This window comes from Peromyscus maniculatus, chromosome 3, assembly GCF_049852395.1.
Source record: "Peromyscus maniculatus bairdii isolate BWxNUB_F1_BW_parent chromosome 3, HU_Pman_BW_mat_3.1, whole genome shotgun sequence".
NCBI lineage: Eukaryota > Metazoa > Chordata > Mammalia > Rodentia > Cricetidae > Peromyscus > Peromyscus maniculatus.
The window spans coordinates 38,901,421-38,929,278 of record NC_134854.1 but is presented as its reverse complement, the minus strand read 5'-3'; the positions used below and the strand labels follow the sequence as shown (position 1 = coordinate 38,929,278).

Below are 27,858 nucleotides of genomic sequence, written 5' to 3'. Positions count from 1 at the left end.
TTTGTTTAGTTTATTGAGATAGGGTTTTACTCTGTAGCCCAGGTTGACCTCAAACTTGTAAACTCTAGTACTAGGATTATAGGTATGTTTCATCATGCCTGGCCTCAATATTGTTTTTTAAGGACCTTTTAGAATTAGGTTACGCCGGGCGTTGGTGGCGCACGCCTTTAATCCCAGCACTCGGGAGGCAGAGCCAGGCGGATCTCTGTGAGTTCGAGGCCAGCCTGGGCTACCAAGTGAGCTCCAGGAAAGGCGCAAAGCTACACAGAGAAACCCTGTCTCGAAAAACAAAAACAAAAAAAAAAAAAAACAAAAAAAAAAAAAAAAAAAAGAATTAGGTTAGACATTAATATATAACATTAGTATTTGGAACATTTTAGGATGAGGCAAAGGAACAAGGAGAGTGTCTTGTTCATTTGTTTTTGAGGCACAGGTTCCCTATGTAATTCAGTCTGCCCTGGAAGCTACTTATCACCTGCACTAGCCGTGAACTTGTGCTCTTCCAGCCTCATTTCCTGAGTGCTGGGATTACATATGTGCACCACCACACCTGGCCTTCCCCCCTCCCCCCCCAATGAACTTCTGAGGAGAAACTAGGAAGAGAGGAATTAGGGGTATAATGTCAAGATAGGTGAGCTATCTGGGTTTTTTTGTTTGTTTGTTTGTTTGTTTGTTTTTTTGGTGTAAATTTCTCTCCACAGCTTCTAAAAATAGGGGTTAGTGATGATAGGTTCAGTATTGTTTCATTTCAAAGAGTAAGTGGCTGGATGAAGGTAGAATTATATCTCTTCATTCTAACAATTTGAGAGATTCTAAAAACTGGGTTGACTCTCTGAGGACCTGCCAGGCCAGTGGTTTTTAAGGAACTATTTGTCCCTTTGAGAAACTAATAAAAGCTGTAGAGGAATACATACATGTAAATAAGTACATTGCTATTGGCTATATCATCATGGATCTTACAAACTCAAGTCTGTCCATTCACTCATTTATTTAGCTAGTAGTTACTGAGCACGTGCTATGTGCTTGGCACACTCTGTTATGTGCTAAAGAGTGAACAAACAGTCAGTAAGGCACTTCTGTGGAGTTTTAAATGTAAGTGTGGTGGTGGTTGCACACATTTTTAATCCCAGCACTTGGGAGGAGGAGGCAGGTGAATCTCTTGAGTTCCAGGACAGCCAGGGCTACACAGACAAACCCTATCTGGAGAAAAACCAAACCAAACCAAACCAACTAACCAACCAACCAAACAAAATCAAACCGTAAGTGCAACAGTGACTAGGGCAGGGGAGTGAGGGTGGTGAAGTGTGGCTGTGTCCCTCGGTGAAGCTTTTCTTTTCAAAGGCAGATAAAGAAAGATGCCAAGGGGCTCAGATCTTTGAATATGCCATCAGTACAATCTGAAAGAAAAACATCTTTGCACTATTCCAGTTTGTGTTTCCTTATTTTTTATTTTTTTTTAAAGGCTTTTCCTGAGACAGAGTATCTCTATGTAGTCCTGGCTGTCCTGGAACTCACTCTGTAGACTAGGCTGGCCTTGAACTCACAGAGATCCTCCTGCCTCAGCTTCCTGAGTGCTGGGATTAAAAGTGTTCACCACCTTCACCACCTGGCTCTAGTTTGCATTTTCATTTTTCACCTCTTCCCTGTCTTATTTCTTCCTTGTCTTCAGTGAAAGCCTAAATTTAGATCAAATATATGCTGGCTTCTCTTCTTTCAGGGTTGATTGTAACTTTGTGTTTAAATATATTTAAACAGTTGCTGAAAGGTTGAGCTTTACCCAAGTATGGCAGAGTTACAGTTTCCCAAATCTTAAAACAAAACCATGGGGAAGTAGGTGAAGAACCAAGACTGGAGGTCAACTCCAATTTAATCAGATTTCTGGAAGTTGTTTTGTTAGATATTGGGAGGCTAGCATTAATGAGAAGATTATAGCCTCAAGTCATTACTTTGAAAAGAAAAGAATATTTGCATAGAATTATTATATATTATGCTATTTATATCATTATACTACATTGTATTTGTTTACCTACATATATGAAAGTGCTGTAGAAGAAACATATGATTAATCTATACATTAATGGGTTGGGCATAAGCAGGAAGCATAGTTTAGTTGCCTGGTGAGAAAGAGTTTCTTTCCTGGTCCATTGCTGGTCCCTGTCTGTTCTGGAACATTAGGGCAGTGTGTCAGCTCACAGGCCACACATTGTTCAGGGGATGTTGTTGCTTTGCACTGTTGTTGCCTCCATAACCTTGTCTGATTGTTAGTGTGACTCATAGTCACCAATAGAGGGGAGAAAAAAAATAACACTTTAATAACATTTTAAGGTGGGAGGGATGTTGTTAGTTGCTTTTGCTCTTTTCGGGGACCCATCTCCCAGCTCCCAAATAAATCACACACAGAGGCTTATTCTTAATTAGGAATGCCTGGCCTTAGCTTGGCTTGTTTCTTGCCAGCTTTTCTTAAATTAACCCGTCTGTCTTTTGCCTCTGTGCTTTTACCTTTCTCTGTTTTTGTATACCATTCTTTCTTACTCCATTGCTGCTGTGTAGTTGGGTGGCTGGCCCTTGATGTCTTCCTCCTTCTCTTGCTCCTAGATCTCTCTTCTCCCAGATTTCTCCTTCTATTAATTCTTTCTGCCTGACAGCTCCGTCTATCCTTTCTCCTGCCTTGCCATTGGCCATTCAGCTCTTTATTAGACCATCAGGTGTTCTAGATTTATTCCTCAGCCTGATGCTATGGGAAGTGGTAGAAACATTCAGAGGTAGGGCTGAGTGGGAAGGTCTTCTGCCCATTGCTGGCGTGCCCTTGAAGTAATAGTGGGACTCTCATCCTTTTCTCCTCATTTTCCTTTCTGGGCAGGGAGATAAGGGCCTTGCTGTATTGTAAGTTCCCTGCCATGATGTGCTGCCCCCTACAGACCCCAGAGCAACAGAGCCACTTGACCGTGATTGAAACCTCCTAAACTGAGCAAACCCAACCATCTCTTTGGTACCTATTTTCTAATTTCACCATGACATCTGGTTTTTATTTAATCCTGTAATCAGCACCTAGTAGGTGTTTTCAGTCTGAAAATATACTTTCTTCAGCTGTAGGAAATTTATTTATCTACTCACTGGAAAACTCCATCTTTCTGTTCAAACATCACTAGGTAGCCTCTGTATTCAATGGGTATAGGAAAAAAGCAAAATTCCAGTACAACCAAAGACTATGGATCCCAAGAGTTGCTTATAATAGGATTTGGCCAGGATATTTAAAATGGCACATGGTCTAAAAAGTATTTTGGACCATAGAAGGTTCCCATGAAAGAGGATGATGAGAACAGTATTTTCTTTCACCAACAATCGCCAAATCACTGGGTGATTTGTACTCCTTTCAAAACAACCTTCAACTTACTGCCACTGCCCAGGATCAAAGACATCTGTAGACCTCACAGTGACTATGTTGTAGTCTAGGGGAGGATGGGAGAGTAGATAATTTGACCTGGAAGCACAATTTCAGTGTAACATTTTATTTACTTTTAATGTGAGTTAATATAATTTATTCCAAGGAGGTAAAGGTTTAGTGAAAAGAAGTGACTTAAGTGAGGAAGACCTGACTGCTTTAGTAGAGCACCTATCTGTTGTATGAGCTGCAAGTTTAGTGCCCCCTCTCTGTTGTGGTCTGTTTACCACTAAGATGACAGAAATACTTGTCACAGTATTAACTCACATAGTGTATGTGCTGGTTTGAATGAGAATAGCTCCCATAGGTTCAATATATTTGAATGCTTTGTCCCCAGTTAGTGGAACTTGAAGTGAGAAGCTTTTCTGTGTCCTGCCCTGTCCCACAGTGGGCTTCCAAATAATCACTCAGAGACTTATATTAATTATAAATGCTCAGCTGGTAGCTCAGGTTTATTACTAACTAGCTCTTATACTTAAATTAACCCACAGTTCTTATCTATGTTTAGCCACATAGCTTGGTACCTTTTCTCAGTGTGGCATTTTCATCTTGCTTCCTGTGTGTCTGGCTCCTGACTCTGTCCTTCCTCTTCCCTGCATTCTTAGTTTGGTTGCCCCACTTACACTTCCTAGCTGGCTATTGGCCAATTAACATTTTATTAAACCACTTTGAGTAATAAATCTTTATAATGTACAAGAGCATTATTCCACAGTAGGAACTTTTTGGGAAGGAGTGGGAGTTATGGCCTTGTTGGAGGAGGTGTGCCACTGGAGGAGAGCTTTGAGGTTTCAAAAGCTCAGCCATTTCCAGTTATCTCTCCATCTCTTTCTGTCTTATTCTTGCTGATCAGGATATAAACTCTCAGTTACTGCTCCGATGTCACTCCTGCCTATCTGCTGCCATGCTCTCCATGATGGTCATGGACTCACCCTCTGAACACTGCAAGCCCAATAAACTCTTTCTTCTTTAAGTTGCTTTGGTCATGGTGTTTTGTCATGGCAGTAAGAAAGACAGTGTACTCAGCATCAGCTCACTGAAGACGAACATAACCTGGCACAGCAAACATTTGGATTTTTCTCTTTTCTCAAGAAAAGCAAAGCATTAACTAATCCGCTTTTTAATTATGGGCCTTATGATTTTTCCTTTTGCAGTTTTCATGAAGGAAAATTAGCCAAGACAATCGTAATCTAGCCCAACAAACAAACCAACAAACAAACCTTCCTTTCTTTAAGAAATGAAGAATCCCTTTCTTCTCTCCCTCCTCTTCCACATGCTTTTTCAAACTCTGGTGATTGGGATAGGACATTTATAAAACATTCCTTCCTTTTCTGTGTCACATGACTGTGTACCGTGTGTCTGCATATATGCATATGTGTGTGGAGGCCGGAGGTTGACATTGGATATCTATCTTAGTTTTTATCTATCCTTGAGCCTGCTTTGGTAGGCTGGCTGGCTAGTGAGCTTCAGGAATCCCCCTTTCTCCCATATAGTGCTGGGGTTACAGATATGCCATGCCCAACTTCCTTGTGGATGGTGGGATCTGAACTCAGATTTCACACTTGTGTAGCAGGTGCTTTACCAATGCAGTTTTCTCCCCAAATCCCTGATTTTTTTCTTTTTTGTCGTTCAGTAGTAGGTTATGTTGTTTGAGTTCCTGAGGAAGCTGCCAAAGAGTAAATCCGTGAAGATAAGCTTACTTTGTAGTGAGAAGAAGCTGAGCGTGCAGAAGGGTACACAGATGTGTCAGCTGCTGTTTGCTGTGATACAGCACCAGGACCAGGCAGCTTACACAAGGACAGGTTTGTTTGGGCCTGTGGTTCCAGAGGTTCCATCATAGTGGAGAAACATGGTCACAGGCAGGCGTGGCCGCAGGCAGGCATGGCCGCAGGAACACCTGAGAGCTTACATTGTCAACTGCAGGCAGGAAGCAGAGAGAGAGAACTAGGAATGCCTGGCTTTGAAACTTCAAAGCCCACCTCCAGAGACACACTCCCTTCAGCAAGGCCACATCTCCTAAACCTACCCAAATAGTGCCACCATCTGGGAACCAAGTGTTCAGACACCTGGACCTATGGGTGACATTTCATTCAAGCCACCACAACAAAGAAAAGTGTTCAGATCTCAATTCACTATCTTTTGTTTGTTTTGTTTTGTAGACAGGATTTCTCTGTGTGGTCCTGGCTATCCTAGAACTAACTCTGTAGACTATGCTAACCTCAAACCCCCAGATATCTTCCTGCCTTTGCCTCCTAAGTGCTAGGATTAAAGGTGTGCACCACCCAAAAAGCTTTATTGGCAACACTTTGCATATTAGATGATAAGAGTCCTGGAGAAGTCCCACAAAAGACCACCATCCACATATACAATCAACAAGAGCATTTAGTATTCTGGCATTCTGGGGCTGACCATCCTACACAAAGGCAAAATGTGACGACTCCAGGAGAAGCTCGCAAAGCTCCTTTTAAGAGGAGCTAAGAGTTTGTAGGGCAGTTAGGCCATCTTGGATATGATTGACTTAAGCAAGTGGCAATCATATTAGTACATTCTATTGGCTAGGGCTGATTGGACTGGTTAAGGCTATAGCTTTTCCATTTTTGGGCAGGCCTGGACAAGTCCCAGGCTTTGTTCTTATTTGGTTATTACCTTGAGCTGCTGACTGTGGGGCTGGCTCAGTGGTCCAGGCTTGGTATGTGCTATCTCCCTTGTCCCTGCTGTCAAAGGTGTTGAAGATTGATTGTCCTTTGTTTATGGCTTCCTCAGAAACTGCTTCAAGAGGCAGGAACTAAGGCTTAGTTCTTTTATTTTAATTTTAATTTTATTTTATTTTACAATACCATTCAGTTCTACATATCAGTCATGGGTTCCCCTATTCTCCCCCCTCTCACCCCCTCCTCTTACCCCCACCCTACCCCCCATTCCCACCTCCTCCAGGGCAAATCCTCCCCCGAGGACTACGATCAACCTGGTAGACTCAGTCCAGGCAGGTCCAGGCCCTTCCTCCCAGACTGAGCCAAGTGTCCCTGCATAAGCTCAAGGTTTCAAACAGCAAACTCATGCAATGAGCACAGGACTTGGTCCCACTGCCTAGTTGCCTCCCAAACTGATCAAGCCAATCAACTGTCTCACCTATTCAGAGGGCCTGATCCAGCTGGGGACCCCTCAGTCTTTGGTTCATAGTTCATGTGTTTCCATTCGTTTGCCTATTTTTTTTCAATAATTGAGTAAAACCGAAATTTATTATAAGCCACAGTTGTCCTAGGGACCTCCATGCTATATATATAGCCTCTATGGTTCTATGGGTTGTGTGTGGTCTGATTGTTCTTTATTTTATATCTAGAATCCACTTATGAGTGAGTACATACCATGACTGTCTTTCTGGGTTTGGGTTACCTCACTCAGGATGATTTTTTTCTAGTTCCATCCATTTGCCTGCAAATTTCATGCTTTCATTGTTTTTCTCTGCTGAGTAGTACTCCATTGTGTATATATATCACATTTTTTCCATCCATTCTTCCGTTGATGGGCATCTAGGTTGTTTCCAGGTTCTGGCTATTACAAATAGTGCTGCTATGAACATAGCTGAGCATGTATCTTTATGGTATGAATCAGCATTCCTTGGGTATATGCCCAAGAGTGGGATGACTGGGTCTTGAGGTAGTTCAATTCCTAATTTTCTGAGAAACCACCATACTGATTTCCACAGTGGTTGTACAAGTTTACATTCCCACGAACAGTGGAGGAGTGTTCCCTTTGCTCCACATCCTCTCCAACATTGGCTGTCATTGGTGTTTTTGATCGTAGCCATTCTGACAGGTGTAAGGTGGTATCTCAGAGTCGTTTTAATTTGCATTTCTCTGATGATTAAGGATGTTGAGCATTTCTTTAAATGTCTTTCAGCCATTTGTGATTCTTGTTTTGTGAATTCTCTGTTTAGCTCTTTAGCCCATTTTTTAATTGGACTGTTCAGTATTTTGATGTCTAGTTTCTTGAGTTCTTTATATATTGTGGAGATCAATCCTTTGTCAGATGTGGGGTTGGTGAAGATCTTTCCCCATTCTGTTGGCTGTCTTTTTGTCTTATTGACTGTGTCTTTTGCCCTGCAAAACCTTCTCAATTTCGAGAGGTCCCATTTATTAATTGTTGTGCTCAGGGTCTGTGCTGTCGGTGTTTTATTTAGGAAATGGTCTCTGGTGCCAATGCGTTCAAGAGTGCTTCCTACTTTCTTTTCTATTAAGTTTAGTGTAACTGGATTTATGTTCAGGTCTTTGATTCACTTGGACTTGAGTTTTGTGCATGGTGACAGATATGGATCTATTTGTAATCTTTTACATATTGACATCCAGTTATGCCAGCACCATTTGTTGAAGATACTTTCTTTTTTCCATTGTATAGTTTTGGCTCCTTTTTCAAAAACCAGGTGTTCATATGTGCATGGATTAATGTCAGGGTCTTCAATTCGATTCCGTTGGTCCGTATGTCAGTTTTTATACCAGTACCAAGCTGTTTTTATTACTATAGCTCTATTGTAGAGTTTGAGGTCAGGGATGCTGATGCCTCCAAAGGTTGTTTTATCGTATAGGATTCTTTTAGCTATCCTGGGTCTTTTGTTTTTCCATATGAAGTTGAGTATTTTTCTTTCCAAGTCTGTGAAGAATTGTGTTGGGATTTTGATGGGGATTGCATTGAATCTGTAGATTACTTTGGGTAAGATTGCCATTTTTACTGTGTTAATCCTACCTATCCATGAGCATGGGAGATCCTTCCATTTTCTGATATCTTCAATTTCTTTTTTTAGAGATTTAAAGTTCTTATCAAAAAGGTCCTTCACTTGTTTAGTTAGTGTTATCCCAAGGTATTTTATATTATTTGTGGCTATTGTAAAGGGTGATGTTTCTCTGACTTCTTTCTCAGCCCTTTTATCATTTGTGTATAGGAGGGCTACTGATTTTTTTTTTGAGATGATCTTGTATTGATCCTGCCACTTTATTGAAGGAGTTTATCAGCTGTAGGTGTTCCCTGGTAGAGTTTTTGGGGTCACTTATGTATACTATCACATCATCTGCAAATAGTGAAAGTTTGACTTCTTTCTTTTCAATTTGTATCCCTTTGATCTCCTTTTGTTATCTTATTGCTCTAGCTAGAACTTCTAGTACTATATTGAATAAATACGGGGAGAGTGGACAGCCTTGTCTTGTTCCTGAATTTAGTGGTATCGCTTTGAATTTCTCTCCGTTTAATTTGATGTTTGCTGTTGGCTTGCTATAAATTGCCTTTATTATGTTTAGAAATGTTCCTTGTATTCCTGATCTTTCTAAGACCTTTATCATGAAGGGGTGTTGGATTTTGTCAAAGGCTTTTTCAGCATCTAAGGAGATAATCATGTGTTTTTTTTCTTTCAATTTGTTCATATGGTGTATTACATTGACTGATTTTCGTATGTTGAACCATTCTTGCATCCCTGGGATGAATCCTACTTGGTCGTGATGGATAATTGTTTTGATGTATTCTTGGATTCGGTTTGCCAATATTTTGTTGAGTATTTTTGCATCAGTGTTCATGAGGGAGATTGGTCTGTAGTTCTCCTTCTTTGTTGCATCTCTGTGGGGTTTGGGTATCAGGGTAATTGTAGCCTCATAAAAAGAGTTTGGTAGTGTTCCTTCTGTTTCTATTGTGTGGAACACTTGAAGAGTATTGGTATTAGTTCTTCTTTGAAAGTCTGGTAGAATTCTGCACTGAAACCATCTGGTCCTGGGCTTTTTTTGGTTGGGAGACTTTTGATGACTATTTCCATTCCTTTAGGGGTTATTGGTCTATTTAAATGGTTTATCTGGTCTTGATTTAATTTTGGTATGTGGTATTTATCCAGAAAATTGTCCATTTCTTCCTGGTTTTCCATTTTTGTGGAGTACAATTTTTTGAAGTATGATCTGATGATTCTCTGGATTTCCTCGTTGTCTGTTGTTATGTCTCTTTTTTCATTTCTGATTTTGTGAATTTGGGTGCTCTCTCTTTGCCTTTTGGTTAATTTGGCTAGGGGTTTGTCTATCTTGTTGATTTTTTCAAAGAACCAACTCTTTGTTTCATTGATTTTTTGTATTGTTCTCTTGTTTTCTATTTCGTTGATTTCAGCCCTCAATTTGATTATTTCCTGGCGTCTATTTCTCCTGGGCGAGTTTGTTTCTTTTTGTTCTAGAGCTTTCAGTTGTGCTGTTAATTCATTGGTATGGGATTGCTCCATCTTCTTTATGTGTGCATTTAGAGCTATGAATTTTCCTCTTAGCACTGCTTTCATAGTGTCCCATAAGTTTGGGTATGTTGTACTTTTATTTTCATTGAATTCTAGGAAATCTTTAATTTCTTTCTTTATTTCTTCCTTGACTCATTGATGTTTCATGTGGGCATTATTCAGTTTCCATGAGTTTGTTGGTTTTCTATAATTTTTGTTGTTGTTGAGGTCTAACTTTAAGTCATGGTGGTCTGATAAGATACAGGAGGTTATTCCAATTTTTTTGTATCTGTTGAGATTTGTTTTGTGTCCAAGCATGTGGTCAATTTTTGAGAAGGTTCCATGGGGTGCTGAGAAGAAGGTATTTTCTTTTGTGTTAGGATGGAATGTTCTGTAGATATCTAATAGGTCCATTTGAGTCATAACATCTGTTAGGTCCTTTATTTCTTTGTTAAGTTTCAGTCTGGTAGATCTGTCTTTTGGTGAGAGTGGTGTGTTAAAATCTCCCACTACTAATGTGTGGGGTTTGATGTGCGTTTTAAACTTTAGTAGTGTTTCTTTTATGAATGTGGGTGCTTTTGTATTTGGAGCATAATTGTTTAGAATCGAGACTTCATCTTGGTGGATTTTTCCTGTGATAAATATGTAATGTCCATCCTGATCTCTTTTGATTGATTTTAGTTTGAAATCTATTTTATTAGATATTAGGATAGCTACACCAGCTTGTTTCTTAGGTCCATTTGCTTGGAAAGCCTTTTCCCAGCCCTTTACTCGGAGGTAGTGTCTGTCTTTGAAGTTAAGGTGTGTTTCTTGTATGCAGCAGATGGATGGGTCCTGTTTTCTTATCCATTCTGTTAGCCTGTGTCTTTTTATAGGTAAGTTGAGACCATTGATATTGATGGATATTAATGACCAGTGATTGTTAATTCCTGTTATTTTTTGTGGTTGTGTTGTGTTGTCTTTCTTTGGTGTATGTTGGTGTGGGATTATCTATTGCTTGATTTTTCATGGATGTGTTTAGCTTCTTTGGGTTGGATTTTCCCTTCTAGTGCTTTCTGTAGGGCTGGGTTTGTGGACAGGTATTGATTAAATCTGGTTTTATCCTGGAATGTTTTGTTTACTCCACCTATGGTGATTGAGAGTTTTGCTGGGTATAATAGTCTGTGTTGGCATCCATGGTCTCTTAGTGTCTGCATGAGATTTGTCCATGATCTTCTAGCTTTCATAGTCTCTATTGAGAGGTCTGGTGTTATTCTGATGGGTTTGCCTTTATATGTTACTTGGTCTTTTTCCTTTGCGGCTCTTAATATTTTTTCTTTGTTCTGTGTGTTTAGTGTTTTGATTATTATGTGGCGAGGGGACTTTTTTTTTTTTTTTTTGGATCCAGCCTATTCGGTGTTCTGTAAGCTTCTTGTATCTTCATAGGTATTTCTTTCTTTAGGTTAGGAAAGTTTTCTTCTATGATTTTGTTGAATATATTTTCTGTGCCTTTGAGTTGGTATTCTTCTCCTTCTTCTATCCCTATTATTCTTAGGTTTGGTCTTTTCATGGTGTCCCAAATTTCTTGGACATTTTGTGTTACGACTTTTTTGTCTTTAGTGTTTTCTTTGACTGACGAATCTATTTTCTCTATCGTGTCTTCAGTGTCAGAGATTCTCTGTTCCATCTCTTGCAATCGGTTGGTTATGCTTTTTTTCTGTAGTTCCTGTTCGTTTAGTCAGGATTTCTATTTCCAGCATTCCCTCAGCATGTGTTTTCTTTATTGTCTCAAATTCATTTTTCAGATCTTGGAATGTTTCTTTCATCTGTTTAATTGCTTTTTCTTGGCTTTCTTTGATGTCTTCCCATTTTTTGTTCGTTTTTTCTTCCATTTCTTTAAGGGAGTTTTTTATTTCCTCTTTAATGGAGTTTTTCATTTCCTCTTTAAGGGAAATTTTTATTTCCTCTTTAAGGGAATTTTTTATTTCTTCTTTAAGGGCCTCTATCATCTTCTTAAAGTCATTTTTAGGATTGATTTCTTCTGTTTCTTCTGTCTTGGCATGTTCAGGTCTTGCAGGTGTAGAATCACTGGGTTCTGATGTTGCCATATAGGTCTTTATGTTGTTGCCTGTATTTTTGCACTGGCGTCTACTCATCTCTTCCTCTGTGCAGTGCATGTGGTGTCTGTGTCTGAGAGTGCCTCTCTTGTTCTAATTTTTAGTCTTGGTTCACTAGGAGTTCTTGGTTAAATTGGTGCTATTGGGCTATTTCTTCAGGGGCAGCTGATCTCAGTCGGTGAAGTATATACTTATGATTCTGGTGATCTGGTTTGGTGGCTGGGCAGCACCTTCTTCTGTGTTCCCAGGTCATGTTTTGTTCATTCATCAACTCCTTAGCTGATCTTGTTTCTTCAGACTTCAAACTGTAGGGATCTGAATCCTCTCCCGGATAGATTTCAGCTAAGCGGGGTAGTCTCACCAACACCTCCAAGTTGTTGGGTTTCACAGGATCAGCAGCTGGGCCTTGGGTTGGCCTCAAACGGAGTGTTCAGATTCGTTCTGGTTCCGTCCCACGGAGATAGCTTCTTCCCTGGGTGTTGGGGTTAGAGGCGTTCCTGTTCCAAGCTTTTGATTAAGAGTTTGTTTTCACTAGCTCTTCAGCGGGTAATAGCTCTATTTCTGGTCTTTATTGTGAGTGTGTTTCAGCCCGCCACCTCCTGGGTCTGCCTGCCTCCGCACCGGGCCTGCCTGCCTCTGTCAGGCCAGCCTACCCCTGCCTCTGCTTGTCGCTGCTGCTGTGCCTGTCTATGTCTGTGGGCTGCTGCCGCCAGGCCTGTATGTCTCTGCCAGCCGCCGCCAGGCCTACTTGTCCCTGTTTGTCGCTGCCACCAGGCCTGTTTGTCTCTGCCGGCCGCTGCAGGGCCTGTATGTCTCTCGTAACTATAATTCTTGCTTGATAATTGTTTTGTTATCTATAATTTTACTACGTGAAAGTTAAAACCTTCCTTTTTGAAAAAAAATGGGGGGAGTGCTGTGGGTGATTGATTGATAAATAAAACACTGATTGGCCAGTAGCCAGGCAGGAAGTATAGACGGGACTAGCAGAGAGGAGGAGACGCTGCCAGCCACCACCATGAGTACCAACATGTAAGATATTGATAAGCCACAAGCCATGTGGCAACTTATAGATTAATAGAAATGGGTTAATTTAAGCTATAAGAACAGTTAGCAAGAAGCCTGCCATAGCCATACAGTTTGTAAGCAATATAAGTCTCTGTGTGTTTACTTGGTTGGGTCTGAGCGGCTGTGGGACTGGTGGGTAGGAGAGATTTGTCCTGATTGTGGGCCAGGCAGGAAAACTCTAGCTACAAGAGACCAGCTGGCTGACCTGTGTAAAGGTAACTCTGTATAACTCTTTGCTTTTTCATCTGTAAGATGGAAGGTGTTTTTCCCTTTGGTGTTTTGATCCGTGTTAAATCTAAATTTTTTTGTGAATTAGTACAATGTCCAAATGGTAAAAATCTATATAAATGGTAGCTATTGCTATTTTATGCTATATTTTAGTAAAGTACTTGATATATGATATTTTGTCATCATTATTATTGTATGACTACTATTATACCTAACACGTAATTACATTATGTTAAATTTACATTCATTTCTTTCCTTTCTTAAAAACCTTGTTTATTTTATGTGAATGTTTGTGCCTGAGTATGTGGACCACATGCTTGTAAGTGCCTGAAGAGGCTAGAAGAGGGTATTGGATCTCCTGGAGTTGTGGGTGATTGTGAGCAGCCTAATGTGGGCACTGGGAATAGAACCCAGGTCCTCTGAAAGTTCAGCAAGTGCCCTTAACTGCTGAGCCATCTCTCAAGCACCCTACTTCTCTTCTTCTTTTGCCTCTATCTTTTAAATTTTCTTCTTAATTCTTGGTAAATTTACAATGTGACTTTTTTTCTAACCCTAAGTGTAAAATTTGAGAATTGATTGAAAAAAAACTAACATCATTTGTTTATAAATTTATCCAAAATTTTTTATTGATCATGTTCTCAGTTGCAAGCACTGAGCAAAGCACTTAGAATGATTCCAAGCTGCATAAGACAAGAGATATCGTCTACATTTAGACCAGAATACCTGTAAGGAGGGATTCCATCTGCAGAGACTTGGGGGGGGGGGTGGCCCTGGAGGATGCACAATTTAATTATAGTCTCCAAGGTCTGAGAGGGTGAAGGCAATCTGAAAAATGGGTCAGAATCATGCAGAGTTCTGGAACTCGGTCCAGGAATGGGAAGTATTTTCCTGAGCATGTGATAGAGAGTGTGTATGGCAGTCAATAGCATGAAGCACAGCTGGAGAGGCCTGGGCATCCTTACTTACTGTTGGGCAAGGGAATGAGATGGGGTTTGTCAGGGAGTAGAGAGCAGTGAACCCTTTACAGCAGGGAGGGAGTTATATCTTAACCATAGGCACACTGTTTTTGTTGGATTATTTATTTATAGACAGATCTTACTACATAAACCCAGGCTGGCCTTGAACTCTTGGTTTTTCTTCCTCAGCTTCCCAAGTGCCACCTACCATGTCTGTGTTGGTATAGTGTTGAGGACTGTTATGACTCTTGTATATGGATGGAGTGGGCACGGAGCCAGCTGTACAGTCATGAGTCCTTGGATGTGTCTAGCTGCTGCTCAGGATCTTAAGTATAGGTTACTGGCTGTGCAGAAATACAAGAAATTGACAATCCCGGTGCATGCTTGGTCATCAGGGTTGGGACATGCTGTCTTCATTGGCATACTTACAGAGCATGTATTATGAGCTAGCCATTTCTAATTCAGTTCTCATGGCAATGCAGATTGTTGTACCCATCTTCCAGATGGGAACTTGAGCTTGGAGGGCTTAGGAGCCATCACTGCGATCCTCTGCCTTTCCTCTCCTGGCCAGGCCTTCTCATTCAGACTCTCAGTGACTTCTTAGCTTTCCTTCACCGTTGTCTCCTGCCTTTACCCTCTTGTGTCAGCCTGCCTTGTAAAGGTAGGAATGAGGAAAACCATTTATGAATGTGATCCGCCCCTAGGAATCATTATAGTGTTTTGCTTTGAATTTTATGTGCTCAGAAAGTGAGGTATATAAGATCCAAGTGTTAAACGTCAGTTGCTGGCCGCTTACCTTGTGAGTTCCAAGGACTGGCCTGCTTCTGAGGCTGTCTTTAGGCAGCAAATACACCATCAGCTCAGGGAGGGGACAGCAGCAGAGTGACTGTGTGTAGGAAGACAGCCGTTCACATACAAACTGAGCGGGACCGAGGGTTTTCCTCCCCTCTTGCATTCAGGACTAAGCAGATTACTAACCTGTGGTGATTAAGTCCCATCCAGAAGGAAGCGAGTGCGCCTGTTTCAGGGAAGCGCAGCAGTGGCAGGTGTACTGGATGACTTCAGTTATTCCCAAATAGCTCCTCACTGAAATGATGCAGGTCACAGTGTTTTCTGTGATGATGTAATGCCTTTCCACCCCTAAATACTGCCTTTCCCCTCTTTATATATACAGGAACTTGACAAAGAACTCCCAGTGCTTAAGCCGTATTTTATCAGTGACCCTGAAGAAGCTGGAGTGCGAGAGGCTGGCTTAAGAGTCACGTGGCTGGGACACGCAACGCTGATGGTGGAAATGGATGAGCTCATATTCCTTACAGACCCCATGTTCAGCTCCCGCGCTTCTCCCTCGCAGTACATGGGTCCAAAGCGATTTCGCCGTCCCCCGTGTACAATAAGTGAACTTCCCGGAATCGATGCTGTCCTTATTAGTCACAACCACTATGACCACCTGGACTACGGTTCTGTCCTCGCTTTGAATGAGCGATTTGGCAGTGAGTTGAGATGGTTTGTGCCTTTGGGTCTTCTCGACTGGATGCAGAAATGTGGCTGTGAGAACGTGATTGAGCTGGACTGGTGGGAGGAGAATTGCGTCCCTGGCCATGATAAGGTCACTTTTGTCTTCACGCCTTCCCAACACTGGTGTAAAAGGACCCTCATGGATGACAACAAGGTTCTGTGGGGCAGTTGGTCTGTGTTGGGGCCTTGGAATCGATTCTTCTTCACTGGGGATACTGGTTACTGCCCTGCTTTTGAAGAGATAGGAAAGAGGTTTGGTCCCTTTGACCTTGCAGCTATTCCCATCGGAGCTTATGAACCAAGGTTTGTAAATGTGTACTTCACACGTTATGATTCTTGATGCTATCTAATTTGTGATTTTAGTGGTGGGCTTGATACACATTGATGGAGGTTGAAGTTAGATTCAAATTTAATTTTATATTAAGGTGTAAAGAATTCAGCTGGGCGGTGGTGGCTCACACCTTTAATCTCTGCGAGTTTGAAACTAACCGGGGGAAGAAAAAAACAAAACAATTTCTAGATCCTTGCCGGAGCCCACATACCTTCCTGCTTACTAGCCAGTACCTAGAACCAACTTTTATTCTTCCTCTTCACATGGATGATTCTTCTGCAGATGACTGGCTTTGACTCTGTGATTGGGAATTTCCAATCCCTGTCCTGCAGATCTTCTGTTTAGCAGATCGAGAAAGCAAGGAGTTGGCCTGTAGTCTGTGTGATGTGCATGAAGAATCTGGTCCTGACATGCTCTCACCACTGTGTGCTCCTCACCTATTTTGAGAGCAGTTAAGGGCCACACTGTCACTGAAGACCCAGAAGAACTCAGTCAAACAGATGTACAAGTGAAGCAAAACCGATTGTAATAAAGTGGTCTAGGAAGTTGGCTTACTGGTAATAAAATGAGGCTTATGCAAGCATGGAGGTGCAGATTTGGTTCCTCAGAACCCACAGTAAAAAACCCTGCTTGACAGCACATTCCTGTAATTCCAGAGCTGGGGAGGCAGATGGGAGGATCCTGGGTGTTCACTGTCAGTGTAACCAATCAATGAGGTCCAGGTTCAGTGAGAGAAGCTGTCTTTAAAACAAGGTGGAGGGCTGGTGAAATGGAGTAGCGGGGCACCTGCTACTCAGGGTGAGCAGACCCAAGTTTGATCCCTAGGACCTGCAAGTTTGAAGCAGAGAATCCACCTACACTCAAGTTCTCTTCACCCACTTGTGTGTGTCACAGGCAAAGAATGAATGTCATCATTTTTGTTTCTTAAAAAGGTGGAGAGTGATAGAAACACCTGATGTTGACCTCTGGGCTGCACATGCCCACACACACATGTGCACATACATGAACACACCACACATACCAGGTTTTGCTTTACTTTTCACAGCATGCACATACATGTTTGTTATTAGGCAACCCTACAAGCATTGTATCTCAAATACAAGCAGTATATATAATCTCAACAGAGCTTAGACTTACTTACGTAGCTGTTTGTACACATGGTGACAGATTGGGTAAATCCAGCTTTTTGTTTTCACCCTGTATCTATCCATTCATTCATCAGTTTTCCTTCTTTCTTTCTTGTAACTGGGGATTGAATCCAGGGCCTGAGGCATCACAGAGCTATAGCCCCATCCCTGTCAAATTCATTTGTTAACCTTTAAGTTCACCAAACCATTTTTCTTATTCTTATTCTTTTATTTATTTATTTAGCTTTACTTATTTCCTTATTGTGGGTGGGTTTAGATACTTTAACCTGTTTTGGGTTCTTAGTAATTATTGAAACTATCATAACTTGCCAGATGAGGCAGCACATGCCTCTAACCCCAAAACTGAGAAGTTGAGGCAGGAGAATCTGTTCCAAAAAGCCACCACCATTACAGACCATAACAGAAATTATTGTAAGTCAGTATTAGTGTTTAAATTTTACATTTTCCATTCAAATTATTCTAGTTCTCATGAAACTCCTGAAAATATCAATCGACGTGGCTTTAAAAAATGGTCACAAATCATTTTCACATGGTGTTGACTTTTACTCCCTACATAAAGAGTATCTCTTTACTGTTATACAAACAAGCCTTCATGGGTGGCATCCCGTGTTTAATGTCTGTGTCTGTGGTGACGGCACAAACTGCATGGCCACAGCCTTGCCCCTTCTCTACAGTGCCTCCGTCTTCTTTCTGGGCTGTGAGAGTCCGGGGGTGGGGCCATGGCTTGCTTTAAGAGCATTAAATGTAGTTCACATGGACTGTAGAATCTGGTTTTGTTTTGTTGACCCTAGCTGATTTAGAAATAAAATAAAACTTAGGAATCCTGTACACCTGTAAGCTGATTATAGTGAAAAATGGCTTTCAGTTGTGTGCTGGGAATATTTGATTGCTGCGTCTGGGGTCTCTCATCCCCAGATGCTATGGCTAGAGTTTAGCATCTACTTTTCCACTTACAGTGCTGGGGATTGGGTCAAGTGGTCTGTCGGCCTTAGCACTGACATTTTCATTTTAATGGCTAGAGTAAAAAAAAAAAAAGTAAATTTATTTCAGGTAAACAGAAGTTAGAAAAGAAGTAGCATTTGCAAAAGGACTGTTAGACGAGGGGACACACCAAGACTGTTTCCGTTCTGCCTTGGCTCCTGATTGTCAGGACATAGGTAGAACACTGCTGCTGTAGTCTGTTCTGAGCACAGTGGTTTTATTTTGGGGTTTCCAGAGGACAGTCAAATCACCCTTTTGTTGTTGTAGATGGATGAACTCTAGGTGATGAGTCCCGGGAAGGGCAGAGCACCTGGGTACAGCCCATACCCCTTAGTCTTTCTAGCATTGCTAGGTAGTGGCAGACTAGGATGCAAAGAATATGAAGAAAATGTTTCTCTTCAGCTAAACCAGTGGCTTGGAAAGTAAAACGTGTGCATCCTTCGCATAAAAAATAATTCATTTTTTCCTGAAGGTCATGTTTTGTTAATTATTTTTCTGGGAGGGGTCTACGAATAGGTGCTGCATTTAATGTTTTCACAAACTGTCTGGATCAAAGTTTATACTTCACAGACATGGAAATAGAAGCTCAGGGATTTGAGAGTCCTTTCCAAAGGCTTTCCAACCCCTGCACGAGTCAGGACTCAGGCTCTCCTTCTGGAGCCTGGGGGGCACCAAGGTGTTAGTCGGTCTTCCAGGACTTTGCTATCTGTAGTCACTTTTTCAGTTTTATGGTGTTTTAAATAAAATACCTTGACTGGCAGTGGGACTTCCCCCCCTCATCTTTAAATACTTTACACTGTACACTATTTATTTTTGAGAAAAAGTCGTGATATTGTAGTCTAGCCATGAGTTTAGGATCCTCCTGTGTGGAGTGGAAGGGTTATAGGTGTGTGTGCCATAGCACCCGGCTTTACACTAACTCTTGGCTTGCTTTCCATTTGGTTAGTGCCTGTGGGATATCCTTATGGTGTGTTCTACTGTAACTGGTGTGTTTTTGTGCCTGTGGGATATCCTGATGGTGTGTTCTATGTAACTGGTGGGATATCCTGATGGTGTGTTCTACTGTAACTGGTTTGTTTTCCAATTCTTTTTTTTTTTTTTTTTTTAAGCCCTGGCTGTCCTGGAACTCGTTTGTAGACCATGCTGGTCTTGAACTCACAGCAGTCCTCCTGCCTCTGCCTGTTGAGTACTGGGATTAAAGGCATGTACCACCACCACCCAACATGGTTTCCAATTCTTTACCCATTATTATATTTCTTTGATTCATCTGTAAAATTGCAGAGTAAAATAATAAGTCATATTTTAAAATACAGCATCAGTAAAAATCAAAATAAACATGAAATAAAGCTTGAACCTCACTTTTTAGCAATTTATACACATGAGATAAGAGTTTTGCTTTTTTGCCCCCAGAGAAAAGTGGACTAAGGGGAAGTGGTTTTACCAACTGTGGATGGATTTTGCTTCTGTTTAGAATCTTGTTTATTTGTTTACATATATATTTTGAGATTTTATTTATTATTTGTTTGTTTATGATTTTTTTTTGAGGTAGCATTTCTCTGTGTATCCCTGGGTATCCTGGAACTCTCTCTGTAGACCAGGCTGGCTTCCAACTCAGAGATCTGCCTGCCTCTCCCTCCTAAGTGCTGGGATTAAAGGCATGCACTATCATGCCTGGCATAAGATTTCACTTTTAATATTATGGGTATTTGTGTGTCTGTGTGAGTGAATGCCATGTGTTTGGGTGCCCATAATAGAAGAGGGTGTTAGCTCCCTTAGAGCTGGAGTTATAAGCCATTTTGAGCCACTCCATGAGGGTACTGGGAACTGATCTCAGATCTTCAGGAAGGGCAGCAGAGCCATCTCTCCATATTGCTTGTTTTCTTACAGTCTTGGCCTGCCTCTAGACTTAGTGCCTGGCTCATTCATCGCTGTTTGTGTCTCTTCCCTGAGAGTCTCACTTCTGGCTGCACAAATCTAATGCTGGTGTCCCAACATCAAAATCATGGAGTAACTTTTTATTATAAATTTTCTGGATGAGTTCCATGTGAATTTGATGGCTGAAAAGTGGTTGAAAACAACACTATTGCTTGTTGCTGCATCTACTGCTGATTTGGTGAAATTCCTAGGTATACTGACATAAAGTCAAATGAAGGTTTAGGGAGAGGCCATAAGAATAGCCACCGTGAGTTTTCAAACATTCATAGTCCTGTGAAGAATCCTTTTGTTTTAAATTTTATTTTTAACTATGTGTGTGTGTGTGTGTGTGTGTGTGTGTGTGTGTGTGTGTGTGTGTAAATGCCCAAGGAGGCCAGACAAGGACATTGGATCTCCTGGAGCTGGGGATACAGGCAATTGTGAACTGCCTGATGTGGGAACCGGGAACTGAATTCAGGTCTGCAAAGGTAGTGCATGCTTTTAACTGCACATCTGTCTCTCCAGATATGCAGACTATTAAATGTTGATTAGATTAAATAGTCATTTGAATTTAGGCTATTTGCAAAGAGTAAATTAATCAATAGCTGTGTCTCATCAGGTGGTTTATGAAATACCAGCATGTTGACCCAGAAGATGCTGTAAGAATTCACATTGATGTTCAAACCAAGAGATCTGTGGCAATTCACTGGGGAACTTTTGCCTTAACTAATGAGGTAAGTTTTATTTAAACAAACAAACAAACAAACAAACACAAACCTCAGCTTTGATTGTGTGTTTGACTGTTGGTGGGATTTAGTATCTCTGTGACCTGGCTTTCAGAGACCACACTGTGGAATCAAACTCTACATTATCATAACCACCACATAAATTGGAGGGGCAAAGCATACTTTCTAGTAAAATACTTGAAAAGGAATAAAACCCCCATGGTGTGCTGTTTTTTTAGGCTGATTTCATAGTTAATGAAGCATCTGCTTATCCAAAATCTGTGTGTGGTGTAGAAAATGAACCATCATGCCACCACACTCCAGATGGCTTATGTTCTAGTAGAAGCTAGAACGTACATTGTGTACTGGAAGGTGGAGGTGCTATAATATGGGACAGATAAATTGGTCTCAAAGACAGGGAGGGATCAGGAATCACCTCATGGAAGAAAGAGATTTTTAACTTGGCCACAGGCATGAAGGATGGTACTTATTTCCAGAGGAGGAAAGGGCAGAGCATCGTCTGGGGGCAGCAGCATCGTCTGGGGGCAGCAGGGAGTGGGTGGTGTGGAGGGCAGTGGGGGAAGAGAGCTCTTCCATTCAGTGGTTGCTGTCTCCAGACACTGGCATAAATATGGTATATTTAGACTAGATCAGAAGAGCTGATTCTTCCTTGGGAACTGATCCCCAAACTCTGCTGGCATGGGTTCTGGAATCAGGAAGTCTAATGAAATCATCTCTTCACTCCTGGATCTAAGCCCAAGCAATGTTGAGAAGGGTTAGAAGTTAACTTCCCCTGCTTGGCTCTGGGTGACCCTTCGGTCTCCCGGGGCCTCTTGTGTTTTTAGCCCTCTTACTCTGCTTTGTTTCTAGTGTGACCTCTTCCTAAGATAGAGCTTGTTCCACAGTTACCTAATACATGCAGTGCTCATTTCCCTATCTCCTAATTAAAATGTCTGTCTTATTTTGAAATAACCGTGAGTAATGCAGCAGATCGGTAGCCATGCTGCTGGAAGTGGGATGGAGTAATAAATGAACATCTACAGAGCTGGGAGGAAGGCGTGCTCATCTGAAGTACATGTGTGGACTTGGGAAAGGGCAAACTGTCATATTTGCATATGCTGTTTGATGGCTGTTTCTTATAATGTCTCTACCTGTTTGTATGTATGAATGTTCCATACGTATTTTCTGTAGTGCCATAGATGGAATATAGTGTGTTATTAAATCTTTGTAAAGGAAGGCATGAAGACTCAGCTTGAGTGAGTGGACAGACAGTAGTGTGCTGTGGGATGTTCTATATGTCAAATGTGTTGCTCTGATTGGTTGATGAATGGAACACTGATTGGCCAGTAGCCAGGCAAGAGGAAGTATAGGTGGGACAGGGAGGAAAGGAATTCTGGGAAGTGGAAGGCTAAGTGAGAGAGAAATGCTGCCAGCCACTGCCATGAAAAGATGTAAGGTACCGGTAAGCCATGAGCCACGTGACAACTTATAGATTAATAAAAATTGGTTAATTTAAGAAATAAAAACAGTTAACAAGAAGCCTACCACGGCCATATAGTTTATAAACAATATAAGTCTCTGTGTTTACTTGGTTGGGTCTAAGTGACTACAGTACTGACAGGTAAGAGAGATTTGTCCTAACTTTGGGCCAGACAAAAAACTACAGTAGTGCTCTTTCCTTAGACGGGGAGATTAGGAGAGGACCAAAACCTCAGACTTCAAGAACCATTTCACATCCAGGCAGTGGTGGGACACACCTTTAATTCCAGCACTTGGAAAACAGAGGCAGGTGGATCTCTGTGAGTTTGAGGCCAGCTTGGTCTACAGAGCAATTTTTAGGACAGCCATAGCTACATAGAGAAACCCTGTCTCAAAAAACAAACAAACAAAAAGAATCATTTCAGTTGTTTTAGTTAGGTTTTCTATTGCTGTGAACTGATACCATGATCATGCAAGTGTCTGTAAAAGGAAGCATTAATTGGGGCTGGCTTACAGTTTTACAGGTTTAGTCCATTATTGTCGTGGTGGGAAACATGGTGGTGTGCAGGCAGACATGGTGCTGGAGAAGGCTTAACTGAGAATTCTACAGCAGATCTGCAGGCAGCAGAAAGAGACTATGTACCACACTGGGTGTAGCTTGAGCATATGAGACCTCAAAGCCCACCCCATAGTGACATACTTCCTCCAACAAGACCATACCTACTCCAGCAGGCCACACCTCCTAATGGGTCAAGCATTCAAACACATTAGTCTCTGGGGGCCAGTTCTATTCAAACCACTGCATCACTGTTTAGTCTTCAAGAATTATGCCCCATTGCTCTCAGGAGGTGGCAGCAGGAGGACTGCAAGTAGTGGCAAGCCATCCTGGGCTACTTGAATACAGCAGATATGTCAGTACCAAAAATCTCAAACAAAATAAAACAGAACACCAAAGGGAGATTTGTTCTTGCTGTACCTCCATCTTTCTTTCTGAGACTCTTAATAAAGACACATCTTTCCTTTGACTGTTTTGTAGTTACCAGTTTACTCAACTAACACAAAGGTGTGAAAGTCTATGGGATTTTCAGACGTGTTTAGCCTGAAGTTTCTAAATATTTGGTGCTTTGTATAAGCACTTGAAGTAGTTGCTCATTATGATATAAGCAGGATACAGGTGTCTATACCTCGACAGCACCCTACAGTTCTGTATGTGCATGGTATGTGTCTATTAATAGCTAATTTTCTAAAATAAACCCCTATTTTTGATGTAGCATTCTGTAATCACACAAGCTAGCATGTTAGCTGACCGGGTTGTATCATTACTAGATTCTGTTTAAAGCGGATTGTTAATCAGTTGACCCTTTAGGAATGCAGTTGTCCAGGGCTGGCTGCCTGGCATTTGATGGACCTCAAATTCAGGGGCTCTTCTCCCGTTCCTTACTTGTATTTTCTGACTTACTGACTTGATTTTCCATAGGTGTTTGCTTCCGTGACTGTGAGCATTTTTTTTTTTCTCCTTTGTGCTTGGATTCCGAGATACTAAATCTAAGTCACCCAGAAGCTTTTCTTACATAATTCAAAGGTTAGATGGTTAGAATAGCCAAGAATTAACCGATGGAAAAAACTCAGATGTTGCAAAATATAGATAGATTAAAGAAAGAAGGTCTCCTACCACCTACAACATTATAAAAACTATACTAAGTCCTTAATGGCATCATGCCTGACACTATAAAGTTTGAACTAGCAAAGAAGTTATTGGTGTAGATTGATTGTGTATCTACTTTGTTGACCAAAACCTTGGAAAACATGGGTGATAAGGACTTAGCAAAAGGAGCTATTTTTTCAATGGGGAAGAATTTCATTATTTTGAAATTTTTTTATTTTTTATTTTTTATTTTTCAAGACAGGGTTTCTCTGTGTAGCTTTGCACCTTTCCTGGATCTCACTCTGTAGCCCAGGCTGGCCTTGAACTCACAGAGATCCGCCTGACTGTGCCTCCTGAGTGCTAGGATTAAAGGTGTGTGCCACCATCACCTGGTTTGAAATATTTTAAAAATAAATTACATTTATTTTTGTGCTATATGTGTTATGGTATATATACATAATATATATGTATAATATATATATTAGACAAGCAATAGATTCCTGCTGTCTGCCATCCATTAATAAATGGCTCTCTCTAAGAATACAGTATAAATAAGGCTTAGTTAAAACCTAAGTTATTTAGCAGTTAGTTGAATGTTGTTAGTGATCCTTTAAATGTAACCAAAACTGTGGAAGTAAGCAAGGAGGACAAAACCCACATGTACATTTAAACCCCAGGAGATGCGTCCTGGCTTTGAGATCCCGTTGGTTATCTGTCCTCACTACGCTAACTCTGTCTCTCCTCTAAGCACTGAGTGCTGCAGGCAGCAGCAGCCCTGCCTGTCTCACAGGCCTGCGATAAGGAGACGCCGCCTAGCGCTGACCAGGCAACCCGCGTTTCTCCTAGAGACCTCCACTTATGTGTAACTGGGTTCTTACGCCACAGAAAAGAATTTCAGGTTAAGTGAGAATTTAGACAACTCAGTATTAAGAAGCAAACAGTAAACACAAAGGGCAGATTTTGAGGGCAGTTAAGAAAGAGATGTGCCTGGGGCTGTACAGATGGCTCAGCGGTATTAGAACATGCTTTTGGCTTTAACCTTGGTTCATTAGCTGTTTTACTCAGTCTGGGATGTTGCTGAGGAAGGAGGGTGTCATTGTTGTGCAAGCAGCCTTTTCTGTGGATTTATTAGTTGTGTCTAGAGTTTTAACTCAGTCAGTGGGAAAATAAAGTGGGTATTAGTGAAAGAACTCTTTCCCTTTCTCACGTCCCCTTAGCATTCCTACTTTGTGTTTTCCTTCCACCTTTCCAGCCCAGGTCCTCTTCTCCAGTCACATTTCCATGGGAGCTGTCTGCCCCTCCTTCCCGCCTTCCCAGACGGCTCAGCCTTCACTGCCACTCACTGTCCCCTACAGTCCTCAGCACTATAGAAGACCTTCTCGGTTGGAATCAATCGCCACATCTTTAAAGTAGCCTGGGAGCGTCATGTCTGGGGTGAAAACCTCAGCTCTGATGAGCCCCTGTATCACTTGAGTAACCCAGCCCTTCGAGGGTGTGTTTAGAGGGTATTTTCGTGGAAGGGCCTCCGAGATGATTGTACTTAAAATAAACCTTATTCCCAGCACTTTCTTCTTCCCAGAACATATTGACTCCGCGGATATCTTATTTCCTTTTCTGTCTCTGCATTACAAGGATAAAGACTTTTGTTTGTTCACTAGCCTGACATACTCTGTAGATGCATAGGAGATGGGTGTCATAGAAGGGGAGACGGACTCCCCACTGACGATTAGTTCAGAATTTACTTTTTTTTTGAATTTCCAAATGTTACAGCCTTTCTAATTAGGTAACAACAACAAAAAACAAAACAAAAACCTTTGAATGAATTTTTTAAAAAAGCTATTATACAGCATAGAGATTTAGGTCAAAGGGAAATAAGAAAAAAAAAAAGAAGTTGGAATGGGGCCTGGAGAGGGGATGTACCTGGGAGGAGTTGGGGGAGGGAATAGGAAGTGAGTATGATTAGATAGATTGTATGAAATTCTCCAATAAATAACACAAATATTATTTATTTATTAAAATTAATTAAAATTATTTAAATAATATTAATTTAATTAAATATTAATTAGTACCTCTGGAGCTGTACCTATACATTTATTAATTTGTTCTTTTTACCACATCACAATGACTCTCTAGTTTTGTGTTTGGTTTTTTAAATTTGTTTTTATGTGCTTGAGTGTTTTTCCTGCATGTGTGTCTGTGTACTACCACATGTGTGCCTAGTGCCCAAGGAATCCAGAAGAGGGCACCTGATTCATTGGGATTGGAGTTACAAACAGTTGTGAACTGCCATGGGGTGCTAAGAATTGAACTGGGTCCTCTAGAAGAGCAGCCATGCTCTTAACCTATGAGCTATCTCTCACAGCCCCTTTAAATATTTAAAAAGGTAAATAACTAATGAAATTGTTTACCTTCATACTTTAAATTTCTTTATAAGTAATTTTATTCTACGTTCAAGTGATCTGCACTTTTATAATTTACATTGTGTATGTGTATGGAGCATGTGCACCATAGCAGGAATGTAGAAGTCAGTTTTATCCTTTTGTTTTGTTTTGTTTTATTTTGTTTTTTTGAGACAGGGTTTCTCTGTGTTGCCCTGGCTATCCTGGAACTCACTCTGTAGACCAGGCTGGACTCAAACTCCCGAGATCCGCCTGCCTCTGTCTCCTCAGTGCTGGGATTAAAGGCGTGTGCCAGCAGCAGCACCACCACCAGTTTTATACCAGTGGGTCTAAGGATCTAACTCAGGGCCTCAGGTTTAGCATCAAGTATCTTCGTCCACTAAGCCATCTTGCTAATCCAGTTAGAACTTCTTAAGAAAATATTCAAGTGTGCAGGAACATTCTGGAGCATGCTTTGTGTTGTTTTATTACAGAGCACTAAGGCAATACAGGGAGTTGGGATTGCATTGCTTTGTCTGTTCTTGGGCCCCCCCTTCATCCTCTGACATGGTTTGTTCTTGGGGGGCTTTGTGGGTAACAGCCTTCTTCAGCCAAAAACATTTGCTTGTCCACACAAACACAGATGCAGAGTCCCTCATGCTTAAAATGCATTATCATCCAATCTTCTATTATTGTTTCTTAGTATTGATTCCAGCTACACTGAAATTGTATCGTGTGAGATCAGGATCCAGTTTTGTGTGATGTAAGGAGGCACATACAGACATTTGGATGGACTTATATCTTTCTTGTAGTAGACAAGTTTAATGACTTTGTAATTAGTGACTTAAATTGTGTAAGGAGACAAACTTGATAATGGTTCATTTAAAAGAATGTATGTAGGCAACTTTTGGTGCTTTAAATTTATTTTTAGTTTGAGTGCTTATTTGAAATAGCCCTCAAGTATTTGTACTGTAAATTTTCATTTTTTTCCTGTTACTTGCCAGCATTACTTAGAGCCTCCAGTGAAACTGAATGAAGCTCTAGAGAGATACGGACTTAAAAGCGAAGATTTCTTTGTCCTAAAGCATGGAGAATCAAGATACTTGAATACTGATGATAAAGCTTTTGAAGAAACATGAAAATGGAAATTTTCAGTGAAAACAAGAGAAGATTAAGAAATTCACAAATATTGACATTTTCACGCGGAAACAACTTCTGCAAGTGTGTGTTTTGTTTTTTTTTTGCATTGTAACTTGCCAATCGATAAGCCTCATTTACATAAACTGAGAGTCCAGGGAGGGTTATTTAAGGAACTGTCCAATGTAGACTTAAAAAAATACCAATGACACAAACATTATATATATATGTTTTATATATATAATGAAAACACTACCTTTTAGTGGTGGTAGAATTTCTGAGGTTGTAAAAAGCTGACATAAAAGTTTCATTTCTTTTTCTGTTATTCAGGGCTTTCTACAAAGCCCTACTTAGTTTTCAGACACACACACCTTTCTTATATTCATATTATAATGATGAATGTGACTTCCACATGCTGAGTAAACGCTTCAGGTTTTACTGTCAGGATGAGCTGCTGGTCATGGTGATGCATATCTTCAATCCCAGCATTCCAGAGGATAAGGCAGATAGATTACAAGTTCATGGTCAACCAGAGCCAAGACCCTGTCTCAGGAGGAAACATTAACTTACATGTCAAATGTTAAGTGAT

General features: G+C 41.0%; 1 protein-coding gene across 6 annotated transcripts in view; it reads left to right on the top strand.

The window, feature by feature from the left end:
* Napepld (N-acyl phosphatidylethanolamine phospholipase D) overlaps positions 1-27,415 on the top strand; it is a 99,276-nt gene extending 71,861 nt beyond the window's left edge. For 5 of the 6 annotated variants that reach the window (XM_076565975.1, XM_076565973.1, XM_076565972.1 and 2 more), the window contains 3 exons: positions 15,188-15,834; positions 20,525-20,639; positions 27,137-27,344. In XM_076565975.1, the coding sequence (XP_076422090.1) occupies positions 15,188-15,834; positions 20,525-20,639; positions 27,137-27,271 (897 nt within the window). In that variant the 3' untranslated portion in view covers positions 27,272-27,344. Of the gene's footprint in view, positions 1-15,187; positions 15,835-20,524; positions 20,640-27,136 lie in introns of all 6 variants that reach the window. The other variant, XM_076565974.1, reaches the window with a different exon arrangement.
* Positions 27,416-27,858: the final 443 nt, after the last annotated feature.